Below are 15,945 nucleotides of genomic sequence, written 5' to 3'. Positions count from 1 at the left end.
CCCCTTCCTCATATCAGGAAAAGTATGGGTGCTTTCTGTTACTTGTAGCTGAATATAATCCCTCTTTGTTTTCGGTTATGTTTGATTGTACATGATTAAAAGTCTGTTCATTTTTTGGTGAAAGAAATGATTCTGTAGTTGTTTCAGAGAGATATTTTATCAACTCTTTCCTCAGCTTTCATATGCTAACAAATACTGTGGTTTTTATTTCCTCAGAAAATATATTAAAATACCCATTATAATTATGGATATTCAGGAAAAAAGAAAAGATACACTGAAGAAAGCTAAAAGTGAAAATAGTATTTTCTTTAAAGAGAAAGAGGACATTTGTGCAGACTCAAAAAATCTCCTCTAAAATATTTACTAATTATTGTGGTTGTGTTCATTTAAGTCCACAAATTATTTGATACTCCTCCCTCTAGGAGGTGGAGCTTAATTCACTTCTTCTTGAATATTGAATGGACTTAGTCACTTGCTTCTAATAAACAAAATATGGAAAGGAAAAAAGAAAAACTTCACAGTGGAGATACCTGGCAAACATTATCTTAACTAATTCATCAAGGTTAATATCACCAATAATAAGACATATTGACAACATGTACTCCCTGATATGATGCGGTTAGAGGACAATAATGCCTGTGATTTTCTTCCCAGCAACAATTCATAACCTCAATGTAATCATGAGAAAATATCAGACAAACCCAAATTGAGGAATATTCTACAAGATACTTAACCTTTAAGTGTCAAGGTACAAAAAGATCAGGAAAAAAAATGAGGAAATTTAATAGACTGCAGGAGACTAAAGAATCATGACAAATAAATGTAATGTGTTACTCTGGACTGAATTCTGGGATAGAAAAAGTATATTTGTAGGGAAGCCTGTAGTTTGACTGATAGTATTGTACCAATGTTAATTTCTTAACATTGTGTTATGGAAGACATCAGTTAAAGAGGAAGCTGGGTGAAGGGTATTTGAGAACTGTCTACACTATCTTTGCAACTCCTCTGGTAAGTATAAAGTTACTTCAAAATAAAAAAGTTATAAATAAATAAAATAAATAAGTTCCTTAAAGCTGAAGGGGTAAAATTAGGTCACCTACAAAAAAATATGAGAAGAGAACAATGAACTTCTTATTAGTAAGAGAGATGCAAGAAGACAACAGAGCAGTGCCATTAATGTTTCAAGTGAATATAATTTTCAACCTAGAATTCTGTATTAGCCAAACTATCAATGAAGTGGAAACACAAAATAAAGGCATTTTCAAACAAATTTACTTCTGTATGCCTTTCTGTAGGAAGCATTTCATAATGTTTTCCAGAAACCAAGGGAATAAACTGAGAAAGCTGAACATGTGAGATCTGGAGAACACTGGATCCAAATCAATAGAGCAGGGAAGAAAAGTCTCAGGATTACAGTTGTGCAGCAGCCCTAGACAGGAATCAATCAGTGTTTGAACGGAAAGCTGGAGTCCTCCAGGAATAAGGAGAAACCTGATGGAGTCGATACTTTTCTTAAAAAGTTAAAATAACAAAAGGAGGTAATAAAGTTAACCAATGCAAAGGGGAAGAAGGCAATTTGAAACTTCAGGAAAAAAAACACAAAAACTACACAGGAAAGGACAGGTAATCACAGTCCATTACATAATATAATTATTACTTATTTACTAATTTTCAACTTTAAGAACTAAGCTATAAAAAAAGGAGGCAGTGGTTATTAAAGAAAATATAAGCATTTTAACATCAAGGGAAACAGAAGAGATAGTAGAAGTTTAGGTGAGAGAAATTAAAAGGTTTTGGATGGAAACTGAAGGACAGACATGGTAACAGGGTATCACAGAGTGGTGAATCATGACACCACATTTGGCCTGCACACAGGTAAAGAAAAAATTCAATGTCATTGATGGTGTAAAGTCAGGTAAATTATTTTGGAGGGAGTATTGATTTCTGTCAGTTTACAACTGAGTGTTCATTTTTTTAATTTGAAGTATGTTGATGTATAATATTGTATAAGTTACAGGTGTACAATATATTGATTCACAATTTTAAAGGTTATACTTCATTTATAGTTGTAAAATATTGGCTATATTCCTCATGTTGTACAATATATCCCTGTAGCTTATTTTATACCTAATAGTTTGTACCGCTTAATCCCCTACCCCTAAATTGTACCTACCCCCTTCTCTTTCCCTACTGGTAACCACTAGTTTGTTCTCTGTATCTGTGAGTCTGTTTTTAAAAAATTATAGTCACTCGTTTGTTGCATATTTTAGATTCCACATATAAGTGATATCATACAGCATTTGTCTTTCTCTATCTGACTTATTTCACTTCATGTACTGATCCACACTTAGGTTGCTTCCATGTCTAGGCAACTGTAAATCATGCTGCTATGAACATTAGGCTGCATGTATCTTTTCAAATTACTGTTTTGGGGTTTTTTTTGAACATATACCCAGGAGTGGAATTGTTTGGTCATATGGTAGTTCTATTTCTAGTTTTTTGAGAAACCTCCATATTGTCTTCCAGAGCAGCTGCACCAATTTACAGTCCCACCAAGAGTGTACAAGGGTTCCCTTTTCTCCTCATCCTCACCAACATTTTTTATTTGTATTCTTTTTGATGATTGCCATTCTCACAGGTGGTTTTGATTTGCATTTCCCTGATGATTAGCAACACTGAGCAGCTTTTCATGTGCCTACTGGCCATCTGTGAGGTAAATTCTTAACTCTTAATGCAAGAAGTCAATAGTCAGTGTCTAATATTGCTGTATCAATAAATAACAGTATAAGCATATTATACAGGTATGCACAGCCATCACAGGATGAATAAAAATGTAAAAATAGTTAAAAGATTAAACATGATTTACTCCAGGGAGCAGACGGGGTGGGCCAAAGAGTCTGCTTAACAATCCAAGCTCTTCTACATGATTTGATTTTTAAATACCATATCCATGTATCTTTTGAAAAAATTTTTAAATTTATTTTACAGAAAGCAAAAAAAAAAATCTGCACTATTTTCAGCACTGAATAACTCATCTGTCCATTCATAGTAAGATGATGACTGAATTTCTACTTAGTGCAGTGGGTGGGCATTAAAGAAAACACAGTTCCTGCCATGAATGGCCAAGGTTTTCAATTTAACATATTAAATGTTTAATCAATACTTATTTATTTCAAAAGACTTGTTTCATTTTCTTTTCAACAACTTTAATAAACACTTAGGATGAAAGTTAATTGTACTACTTCTTTAAAAGTAAAAAGTATCTGATGTTAAGCCAAACACTTCAAAATAACATGTTTAAATAAACATTTTTGTGTATGATGTATTCAAGATGTTTGAAACACTGAAAGTGTATTAAATGCTGAATTATTCAGGTTATTAGAAGACAATAATGGTGTGGACCATTTAAAAAGAAAGAAATTATGCTTCCAAATCATTAATCTTTTGAAATAGTTCATATAAATCCTTCGGTAAATCTGCCTTGTGTTATCTGTATGAGTATGCATGTGCAACAGAAAGGAACTTTAGAAACTCATCGCTTCTCAAACAAAATGATGAAATCACAATGTGAGAGGTTCCAAATTTTCTTGGCTTCCCTAATCTGCCCCACTGTTAAACCAGGGTAGAAATACTGCATCCACTCATACTGACATAAACAGCACACTATTTTTCTAAAACAGGTATCAATATTGTTATGGGCTTAATTTTTAATCACAACATATTTGCCAATATGAAAGGTGAGGTGGCATTAGAAACCCAAATGTAATACCATACAGAGTTTTTTAAACTTTTTTTAAATTAAAATTCTTATTTTTAATATAAGTTTAATTCAGTGATTGAGCCATTACACTAAGACTCTTCTGTGTTACTAAGTTGTGTGCATATCAAACTAAGTAAATTTTATTTATCACTTTAAATAGATTTAGCAACCATTATTTCTTCTCTGAGACTATTTTCTAATCTGTAAAATGGAGCCAACTTCTAGCTTACAGTGCTTCTGTTAGAATTAAATGAGATGATATATTTGAAACATCTGATATTCAGTAGTTGATCAATAAATGTCAGTTCTAGTTCCCCTTTTGTCCTACATGTACCTTGATACAAGTTAAAGTTTAATGTCTAATTCAAAAAATCTACCCAAATTATTACTTTATTCAACAATTAAACACTGAGTCCCAAATATATATACCAGACATGTTCTAAATAGAGAAGGTCAGTGTTATATACCAATAAAAGGAAAATTGCCCTGTCAGATATCAAGACTTCTGGTAATTAAAACAGTATAGTATTACTGTAGGAAGTGACAAATAGACAAACAAAGGACTCAGAAATCGAGCCATTCTTAAAGGGGACATCAACATATGAGAGAGGTTCCATTACATATCAATGAAGAAAGAATTGGACTATTCAAGAAATGGCTTTCCACATGAAAGAAAAACAGAATTTTATCCCCTTTTTAGTCCATCATCAAAAAAAATTTTTAGACTAATAAACTTACAAAAAGAAAACCTTAAAGCCAATTAGAAGAAAATGTTTTTAAAAACTTTATGACCTTGGGATAGGAGAAAATTTCATTAAAAAATAAAGCAAAACGCAAAGAAATATATTTACATATCCTTATATTTGACTAAATAAAAATGTAAAACTTCCATATGACAAAAGATAGCACCAAGATAAAAAGATAGCTAAGAAAAAGGAAAACAACAACAAAAAAGATCAAAAGAATCAACAGAAAACAAAATATAAATGACCAATGAACATAGGAAAAGATGCTTATCTCACTATAACCAGGAAAAATGCTAATTTAAAAAATTAAATAGAAACCATTTTAGACTGACAAGAACTTTCAAAGCCTGATGCTACTGAGTGAACACACAGCCAAGTGGAAACTCTCAATCAACACTAGTGAAGTAGAGATGGTAACAGCCACTTTAGAGACTCTTTAGTTGTTATCTAGCAAAATCAAACATACACATTCTCTAAGATCCAATAATTCTACTTCTTGTACATGTTCACTGTATGTTCAAAGTGGTAAAGTTTGTGACAGCAAAAAAACGAACTCACCTAAAGAGTGTGGGAAATGGATCGATACAGTGTAGAAGAGTCATGTGATAGAACACTACATAGCAGTTAAGAGAAATAGACATGTATTCATACACATATATGTACATATATATGAACTTGGATAGATGTCAAAACATAATAAGTGTAATTATGATATTGTAATATATCAGTTACATAAAATTTCAAAGAAAACACAAAACAATATTCACATACATATCTGAACAAAATATGTAAGAGTATTAAAACTACACTAAAAACTTACACTTGAAATTCATGGTAGCTGTTGTCTTTGAGAGGTAGGAGGACAAAGATGATGTCAACTTTATAATGATTTGTTTTGTTAAAAAATAACAGATAATATAGCATGTTAACAGCTGTCAATTCCGAGTGAGAGTTAAGGTAGGTATTTGTTACACTTTTCTTGATACTTCAGTCAATTTTCTGGATTGTAAAAAAACAAAAACTAATCAAGGTCACCAATAAGATGATAATTCAACTCTCTTCTCATCAACTTAAATACTGACAAATAGTAATATGTGAGTTCAACATGCTAAGAATGCAAGATAAGCAAATGGAATAAATTCCAAGTCATGTAATAATGCTGATAAAGCTTACGAAAAGTAGAATAAAATATATCTCGGAAGTGACATAAAGAATTTTGATCTTAAACATCTTTCATATAATCACTAAAATGAATTTTCTCTCTTTAATTTCCATATTTCCCAATTTGATAGCTAACTATCACTATAATCTTCATCTAAGCACTGAGAAAAGAAGTAACAAGTACAAGTCCTAAAATAAATCAACTAACCTGTATGGGTTCTTCTATGTCTCTGAAGCTCATCACTCCTTGTAAATCTTTTGCCACAAAACATCCAGTTGCATATAAAAGGTCTTTCTCCAGTATGCCAGCGAAGATGTGCTCGTAGGTGAGATGTTTTGCCATAAACTTTTCCGCATCCTTCAATATGACAGATATGTTGTTTCTTTTTTCCTGGTTCATTACTGCCTCTACAAAAACCAAACATTAATTACATTCCCAAACACCAAGCTTATAATTCAGGAAAAATAGAAGGGAATCAAGGTAATTAAATGATGCTTTTCTAAATGGGTTTTTTAAATCATGATGCCACAACTGTAGTTAAAAATCAGAAAAATTTCAATTAAAAAAAAACAGCACTGTGTAGTAAACTCAAAAGTGGTATGAAAACACATTAATTTTAGAGAATGTATGTTCTGCCATGGAATTCACATGTTCATTTCCCAATACATTCCTCACCTGGGAAAAAAATCTCTTTAAACTTTTCAAGACACTTGAAAACTCTCCTCTAAAATACCAAAGAATGGTAATCCTCATTTAAAAGTGTAAGGTTCAGAGTTTCACTTCCAGCAAAAGCAGAACGAAGAGCTCCCTGGACCAGTTACTCCCCAGTGAAACCAGTGCAAATGATAACAAAAAAAGCAAATACCATTTACAATCTCTGGAAATGGCCCTATGAGTATACAGCAAATAAAGAAACATTTATTCATGAAAATCAAATAGAACTTGGTAAGAAGAGTGAGAGTCTGCTGTATTTGAACCAATACTCATTCTCACTCTCCCTCCTCAATCCACCTCCCCTGACACAGAAACACTATAGACTTGTGCAATCAACAACAGGGTTCCCTCTTCTCCCACCCTTCTAGTTGAAGACAGAGGCAGGACATCAGTATTTCTCAATCTACCCACAGCTACCTGTTACTGAGGCTAAGTTTCAGGTGAGTGTGGCTGACAGATGGGGAACAACATTCTTCCACCCAATCCCAACCCCTGAGACACAGGCTCGACCTTGGATAAGGCATGATGAAAACAATGGGGTCCAGATGACCCTTGAACCAACTCATTTGTAGTTCATAAATCAGAGGTTCCAAGACTGGAGTGACCAGCCAATAAAACTTGAGGCTACTGCTGACCTCCTGCCCCCACGTGCTCAGCTCCTACAGCACAGCATGCATAGGGAGAAATGTGTCACTGTCCCCACCCCCCAGTTCAAGAACCATGACACAGAGATTTTGGGCAGAGGGAGAGCATACCATAAAACAGAAGGCCCCAAATCTCTTCCCAAGAAATTGACTTCATTTGCAACAAAGTGTGGAGAGGTTTGAGCCTAAGGATGATCTTAAAGACAGTGGAGATTGTTGCAAAAGGCAACTGGGAGGAGACTAACAGATTCACTGGAAACCTAAGCTAAATTATAGACTGCTAGGTTGCCAGAGAGAACTGAGAAAAGAGGTAGCCGGTAGGAGTCCTACAGGATCAGAATAAATCTCAAGCACAGACCTAAGTTCTGCCTTTTTAAACTCTGATTGGGGGCTTCCCTGGTGGTGCAGTGGTTGAGAGTCCGCCTGCTGATGCAGGGGACACGGGTTCGTGCCCCGGTCTGGGAAGATCCCACATGCCGCGGAGCGGCTGGGCCCGTGAGCCATGGCCGCTGAGCCTGTGCGTCCAGAACCTGTGCTCCACAATGGGAGAGGCCACAACAGTGAGAGGCCCACTGTAACACACACACACACACACAAAAATAACAAAACAGAAACAAATTCTGATTGGATCAGCCTGTGGAGCAATATAGGCTTCAGGGTATTATTGAAAACAACAGAGCAATCAGCTGGCAATTAGTGGAGCTTAACAGCTGGGTGTGGTCAGGGAAAGAGCCAAAAAAATCCCTACCAAAACCACTGTCATCCCCAGGTCACTAAGGAGCAACAGGCTTCATACTGGATGGGGCGGGGGAGTGGGGGCAGGGATTTTCATTAAAATAATCCAGCTCCTCACTAAACGAACAAGCAAACAACAGTAACAAGCCAGGGGTGGGAGAAGGAGAGAAGGCAGTACTAGGAGTTGATACAATATATTATTTCTCCAGTTTCCAACAAAAAATTATGAGATGTGCAAAAACCAGAAATAAAGAAGGAAAAAATGACCTATACACTAGAGAAAAAGCAGGCAAAAGAAATTGCCTGTGAGAGCAAACAAATTTAACAAGACTTCAAAGCAGCCATTATGAATACGTTCAAAGAACTAAAGGACATCATGATTAAAGAAGTAAAGCAAGGTATAATGACAATGTCACATCAAACAGAGAATATCAATAAAGAGCTAGAAATGATTTTTTAAAGAACCAATTGGAAACTCTTTTGAGATATAAGGTACAAATGAAATGAAAAATTCACAAGAGGGACTCCAGAGAAGGAAAAAATAGTGAAACTGAAGACAGTTCAACAGAGATTATGCAACCCCAAAAGCAAACAAGAAACAGAAGAAGAATAAACAGAATATCAGAGAAACGTGGAACACCAACATATGAATGAGAATACCAGGAGGAGAGGAGACGAGAGGGAAAAGGGGAGTGGGGGATGAAGCAGAAAAAATATTCAAAGAAATAACAGCTGAAAACTTACGAAAAACATTAACCTACACTTTCAGGAAGCTCAACAAACTCCAAATACGATAAATGTAGAGATCTACAAATAGACGCTTTACACTAAAAATCCTGAAACCCAAAGACAAGGATGAAATCTTGAAAACAGCAAGAAACAGGACTCAACACTTACAGGGAAAGCCCAGTAGGATTAAAGGCTGACTTCCCAGTAGAAACATATTCAAGTACTCAAAAACAAAACAAAAACAAACAAACAAAAAACAAAATCCCCCCACAAAAACCATCTTAAACAAGAATCCTATATCCAGCAGAGCTATCTTTCAAAAATGAAGGTGAAATATATTCCCAGATAAAGAAAAAATGAGAATGTGTTGCTAGACTTGCTTTGCAAGAAATACTAAAGGAAGTTCTTTAAGCTGAAAGCAAGTGAAACCAGCAAGTAATTCAAATATATATAAAGAAACAAAAGCACACTAGCAAAGGTAATTATGTAATTATAAAGAACAGTGTAAGTGCATATTTCTTCTCACCTGATTTAAAAAGCAATTTTGGGCTAAGAATCCACCTGCCAATGCAGGGGACATGGGTTCGATCCCTGGTCCGGGAAGATCCCACATGCCGCAGAACAACTAAGCCCGTGCACTAGAACTACTGAGCCTGTGCTCTAGAGCCCGCAAACCACAACTACTGAGCCTGCGTGCCACAACTACTGAAGCCCACACGCCTAGAGCCCATGCTTTGCAACAAGAGAAGCCACCACAATGAGAAGCCCGTGCACCACCACAAAGGGTAGCCCCCACTTGCCACAACTAGAGAAAACCCGCGTGCAGCAACAAAGACCCAAAGCAGCCAAAAATAAAGTAATTAAATGTGGTTTAATAAAAAAGAGCAATTTTATAAAACAATATGTATAAAATGTATTGTCAAGCCTGTAACATTAAAGAAATGCAACATATGTAACATATCTGCCAATAACAGCACAAAGGAGGTGGCTGGGAGCAAAGCCATAAGGAAATGACCCCAAATGGGAACTCAAATTCATGGGAATAAATAAAGAGAACCAGAAATGATAAAGTTAACATAGCAAATTTAAAAGACATAAATTTATAAAAATAGTAATTATAACAACATATTGTGGGGTTTGTAACACTTATGTGTAACAGTAATACCATAAAAAGAAGCACAAGGAAACAGACCTATATAGGAGTAACATTTCTATAACTCACTGGAATTAAGTTACCGTAAATCTTAAACTGATTATGATAAATTAAGATATATATTGTAAGGCCTAGAGCAAGCTCTAGAGAAACAAGTGCAGTGAAAATATCATTAATGAAATTAAAATGCTACATTACAAATTAAAATGATATTAATTTAATTCAAAAGAAAGCAGTAAGGGAGAGATGGGGAGCAAAAAAAGACATGAGACACAGAAAATAAAAGGTAAAATGGCAGACATAAATTCATTATATTGATAATAACATCAAATGTAAATGGATTATATAAACTAATGAAAAGGTAGGTTTTGTCAGATTAGATTTAAAACAAGATCCAACTATGTACTGTCTATAGCTGATACACTTTACATTTAAAGATACAAAAATACAAAGATATTGAAAAGTAAAAAGATGGAAAATGGTATCATGCAAACAACCACAAGAAAGCTGGAGTGGCTATACTAATACCAGACAAAATAAACATTAAAATAAAAGATGTTATTAGAAATAAAGAGAGAAGTTTTTAATTATTTATTTTTTATTTTTTATTTTTTTTCAGTACGCGGGCCTCTCACTGTTGTGGCCTCTCCCCTTGCGGAGCACAGGCTCCGGACGTGCAGGCTCAGCGGCCACGGCTCACGGGCCCAGCCGCTCCGCGGCACGTGGGATCTTCCCGGACCGGGGCACGAACCCGTGTCCCCTGCATCGGCAGGCGGATTCTCAACCACTGCGCCACCAGGGAAGCCCAAGAGAGAAGTTTGATAAGGATAAATGGGTCAACCCATCAGGAAACATACATGTTTTTAAACAAGAATAAAAAGAGAGTGCCAAAACAGAAGTAAAAACTGACAGAAATGAAAGGAGAAATAGACAATTCAATGATAATAGAGATTTCAATACTCTTATCTTCCATGATGTTTCCACAGAACAACTAGGTAGAAGATCAACAAGGAAGCAGAAGACTTGAATAACACTATAAACAAGACCTAACAGACATCCACAGAACACTCCAACCAACAACAGCATTCTTCTCAAGAGCACATGGAATGTTCTCCAGGACAGATCATATACTAGGCTGTGAAACAAATCTCAATAAATTTAAAAGGACAGAAATAACAAAGTTTTCTGACCACAGTGGAAGAAAACTAGAAATCATTTATAGGAGGAAACTGGAAAATTCACAAATACCTAGCAATTAAACAATATACTCCTAAATAACCAATGGGTCAAAGAAGAAATCAAAAGGGAAATCGTAAAAGACTTTGAGATGAAGGAAAATGAAAACACAACATACCCAAACTTAGGGCATACATATAAAGTAATGCTTAGAGGGAAACTTACAGCTCTAAATATCTATATTTTAAAAGATCCTACCTCAAGCCTGTCAGAATGGCTAGTATCCAAAAGAGAACAAATAACAAACATTGGCAAGGATATGGAGAAAAGGAAGCCCTCATGCACTGTCGTTGGGAATGTAAATTGGTACAACCGTTAGGCCAAACAGTATGGATACTCCTCAAAAAATTAAAAATAGAACTAATGTAAGACCCAGGAATTCCACTCCTGGGTATTTATCCAAAGAAAGTGAAGACACTAATTGGAAAAGATACATGCACCCTTATGTTCACTTCATCATTATTCACAATAGTCAAGATACAGAAGCCACCTAAATGCCCATCAATAGATGAATGGATAAAGAAGATGTGGTGTGTGTGTGTGTGTGTGTGTAAATACACACACACACACACACACACACTAGAAAACTACTCAACCACAAAAAAATGAAATCTTGCCATTTTTGACAACGTGGATGGATCTAGAGGATATTATGCTAAGTGAAACAAGTCAGACAGAGAAAGACAAATACTGATTTCACTTGTATGTGGAATCTAAACAACAAAATAAATGAACAAACATAACAAAACAGAAATAGAGTTACAGATACACAGAACAAACAGGTAGTTGTCAGAGAAGAGGGACGTGAAGGGAGGAAAAAAAATAGGTGAGGGAGATTGAGAGGTACAAACTGCCAGTTAAAAAATAAATGAGTCAAGGGGATGAAATGTACAGTGTGGGGAATATGGTCAATAACTATGTAATAATTTTGTACAGTGATAATATCATAACTAGACTTACTGTGATCATTGTGAAATGTATAGAAATAGTGATTCACTATATTGTGTAACAGGAACTAACAGTGTTGTAGGTCAATTACACCTCAAAAACAAACAAACAACTCACAGAAAAAGAGATCAGATTTGTGGTTACCAGAGGAGGGGAAATGGATGAAGGCAGTCAGAAGATACAAACTTCCAGTTCTAAGGTAAATAAGTACTAGGAATGTAATCTACAACTTATATTTAAGTATAAGTAACACTGCTGTATATTATATATGAAAATTGTTAAGAGAGCTGAATCCTAAGAGTCCTCATCACAAGGAAAAATATTTTTTCTACTTCTTTAATTTTGTAGCTACACAAGATGATAGATGTTCACTAAACTTATTATGATAATCATTTCATGATGTATTAAGTCATATTATTATGCTGTACACTTTAATACAGTGCTGTACGTCAATTGTATCTCAATAAAACTGGAAGGAAAAAAGATCTTAAATAACATAAACTTCCATCTTAAGACAGTAAAACAGAGCAAATTAAATCTAAAATAAAGCAAGCAGAAGAAAGAAAATAATAAAGAACAGAGCAGAAACTAATGAATTAGAAAATACAAAAACAACAGAGAAAAATCAATGGAACCAAAGGCTGATTAAAGATCAACAAAACCAACAAGCCATTGGGGAAACTAACAAAAAAGAAGAAGACTCAAATTACTAGAATCAGAAATGAAAAGGGGGATATCACTATCAACCTTACAGAAATAGAAAAGATTATAAAGGAATACCAAGAACAATTGTATACCAATTACTTTAAAAACTATAAGATGAACAAATTCTTGGAAAGATACAAAGTACCAAAGCTGACTCAAGAACAAGACAGAACTCAGAACAAGTAATGAGGTTGAATTAGTAGTCAAAAAAATACACACAGGAAAAGCCCAGTGAGCTTCACAGGTTCACAAAACATTTAAAAAATCAATACCAGTTCTTCACAAACTTTCAAATAATGAAACTGGAGAGAAGACTTCCCAACTCATTCTACAAGGCCAGTAATAGCTTTGCCCAAACCAAAGGCATTATAAGAAAACTACAGACCAATATCTCTCATGAACATGGATGCAAAAATCCTCAACACAATAGTAAAAAACCAAATCCATCAACATATAAAAAGAATTACACAGCATGACCAAGTTGTATTTATCCCATGAATGCAAAAGTACTTTAACATTTAACAATCAATTAATGTAATATACCATACTGACAGAATAGAAAACAAAACTACATGATCACCTCAACAGATGAAGAAAAGCATCTGACACAATCAAAAACCCTTTCATGTTGGGTGAGTTGGAAGACTCATACTCCCCAATGTCAAAAGTTACCACAAAGCCAAAGTCATCAGGACAGTGTGGTATTGGCATAGAGTCAGACATACAGATCAATGAAACAGAATTGAAGAGTCTAGAAATAAACCTATGTGTCTATGATAAGCTGATTTTTGACAAGGGTGCCAAAACCATCCAAAGAATGGGGAAGGGACGGTCTTTCAACAAATGGTGTTGGATGAACCCTTACCTCACACCAGTTACAAAAATTAACTCCCAAACTGATCAAAGACCTAAATGTAAGAACAAAAACTATAAACCTCTTATAAGAAAAGTGGTAATCTTTGTGACCTCAGATTGGGCAATGGATTCTTAGATATGACACCAAAAGCAGAGGCACCCAAAGAAAAGACTGGACTTCACAATTAAAAACTTTTGTGCTTCAAAGGACACTATCAAGAAAGTGAAAAGACAACTCAGAGACCAGGAACAAATATTTCAAATCATAAATCTGATAAGGGACCTGTATCTAGAATATATGAAGAACTATTATAATTCAGTAATAAAAAGACAAATAATCTAATTAAAATAGACATAAGATCTTAATAGACAATTCTCTAAAGAAGACACACGGGGACTTCCCTCATGACACAGTGGTTAAGAATCCACCTGCCAATGCAGGGGACACGGGTTCGATCCCTGGTCTGGGAAGATCCACATGCTGCAGAGCAACTAAGCCCATGAGATACAACTACTGAGCCCATATGCGACAACTACTGAAGCCCACGTGCCTAGACCCTGTGCTCCACAACAAGAGAAGCCACTGCAATGAGAAGCCCGTGCACCACAACGAAGAGTAGCTCCCACTTGCCACAACTAGAGAAAGCCCATGCGCAGCAATGAAGACCCAAAGCAGCCAAAAATAAATAAATAAATTTTTTTAAAAAAGATAGACAAATGGCCAACAGTAAGCACACAAAAACATACTTTATATCATTCGTCATCAGAGAAATGCAAATCAAAAACAAAAACCTGTATAAGAATATTTGTAGCAGCACACTAGCCAACAGGTGGAAAAAATTCCAAATGTCCAACAACTTATGAATGGATAAGTAAAATATTGTATATCCATACAATGGAATATTATTTTGTTCATTAAAAAGAATGAAGAACTGACACATACTATAATATGGATCAACTCTGAAAACATGCTAAGTGAAAGAAACCAGTCACAAAACCCACATATTTTGGGATTCCATTTATATGAATGTCTACAATAGGCAAATCTATACATAGAAATTAGTTTAGTGGTTGCCTAGAGCTGGGAGGGAAGAGGGAGTGATAGCTAAATAATACAGGATTTGTTTTCAGAGGAACAAAAAAGTTCTAAAATTGACTGTGGTGATGGATGTACAACTCTGTGAATATATTAAAAACCACTGAAATGTACAGTTTAAATGAGTGAATTACATGGTATGTAAGTTTTACATCAATGAAGTTGTTTTAAAATTTTACGTAAATAAATAAAGAAAGAAAACCATAAAAGAAAGTGTAAGGTACATGGTAGAGGACCACTGAAATCCCATTCCCAGAATAGCTCAATCTAATCCCCTTCATAACAATATTGTATCTCAACTCTTGGGCTATAAAGCTAGAGATGTTCTAATGATCGAAGTACTCAGCCAATGGCTTGATTTTAACTAATACCCTACATGCCTTGATTACATGTAACTGTTCATTACATGTTAGCTATTATACTAGTCTCCACTGAGCTGGGTGGCAATACAGCATTTACCTTCCTTCTCCTTCCCTACAATTAGGACAGGAACAGGCAACTCTTCGAAGCCTCTTGCCAGGCTGCACCTCTTGATCAGAAGCCTGCTGGCCTTGCTGCAAATGCACTTGTGTGAGTTGGTCAGGACTAACAGCACCTATAGTTGCATTAGCAATTCCTCCAACTGCTACGGTTACAGGAGCTATTGTAGCTTGTTGGACTTTCACTCCATCTTGTCCTTGCTGCTGACCTAAAAATGAGAGGGGAAAAGAGTATTACAATGTTTTCTATTCCTAAAATAAGGATTTAAAAAATTTCCGTATGGACAGTTTAAAGCTAACATATTTGTTCTAACAGATTATCTGTGTAAAGTACAAAAGCAAAGGGGTTAATTTAAGTTTTATACTATGCCGATCCTCCTAAAATATAATATTCTAACCTTAGCAGCTCAGGCTGCCTCTATATCTGGTTGATGGGACTATACATAAATTTTAACCCTCTTGTGGCTTAATTTCTCCATCTGTAAAATGAAGATTAATAATCCTTGCTACCTTACTACCTCACTGAAGTGCTGTGATGATTCATGAGACATTTTTTGAGATCCTCAGATGAAAGATGTTATAAAAATACAAAGCATTATTATGACCATTTCCACAGTAAGCAACATATCTCATTCACTCCATGAAAATACAGGAATAAAAAGTAACTAAACAAAGGATTAGTATAATGGACATTTCTCATTCCTAAACACTTTAAATTAAGCGAACATCTCTTTACTGATGAGTCTTTTTTCTTATTTTACACATTGAGTTAAGCAGTTTTTTAAAAATGCAAAACCATGCATGATTATTACATACTGTCACTAAAATCACAGAACAGACATTTAGGATATTATTACTTCATTCACTCATGTTATACAGCTTAGTTTTTACCTCTCAGGTCAGTACACATACCAACTTGGCTATGTTGGCTTAGGGAAAATTTGATAAGCAATATATAATATGACAAAATTTACATGGCTGAA

General features: G+C 35.1%; 1 protein-coding gene across 2 annotated transcripts in view; it reads right to left on the bottom strand.

The window, feature by feature from the left end:
* SP4 (Sp4 transcription factor) overlaps window positions 1-15,945 on the bottom strand; it is a 74,651-nt gene that overhangs the window by 20,176 nt on the left and 38,530 nt on the right. For both annotated transcript variants that reach the window (XM_059073944.2, XM_067042642.1), the window contains exons 4-5: window positions 14,943-15,171; window positions 5,876-6,075 (exon numbers count right to left, since the gene is read on the bottom strand). In XM_059073944.2, coding sequence (XP_058929927.1) covers window positions 5,876-6,075; window positions 14,943-15,171 — 429 coding nt within the window. The remainder of the gene's footprint in view (window positions 1-5,875; window positions 6,076-14,942; window positions 15,172-15,945) is intronic.

Source organism: Kogia breviceps, chromosome 9, assembly GCF_026419965.1.
Source record: "Kogia breviceps isolate mKogBre1 chromosome 9, mKogBre1 haplotype 1, whole genome shotgun sequence".
Classification (NCBI taxonomy): Eukaryota; Metazoa; Chordata; class Mammalia; order Artiodactyla; family Physeteridae; genus Kogia; species Kogia breviceps.
This window is presented reverse-complemented; position numbering and strand designations above follow the sequence as displayed.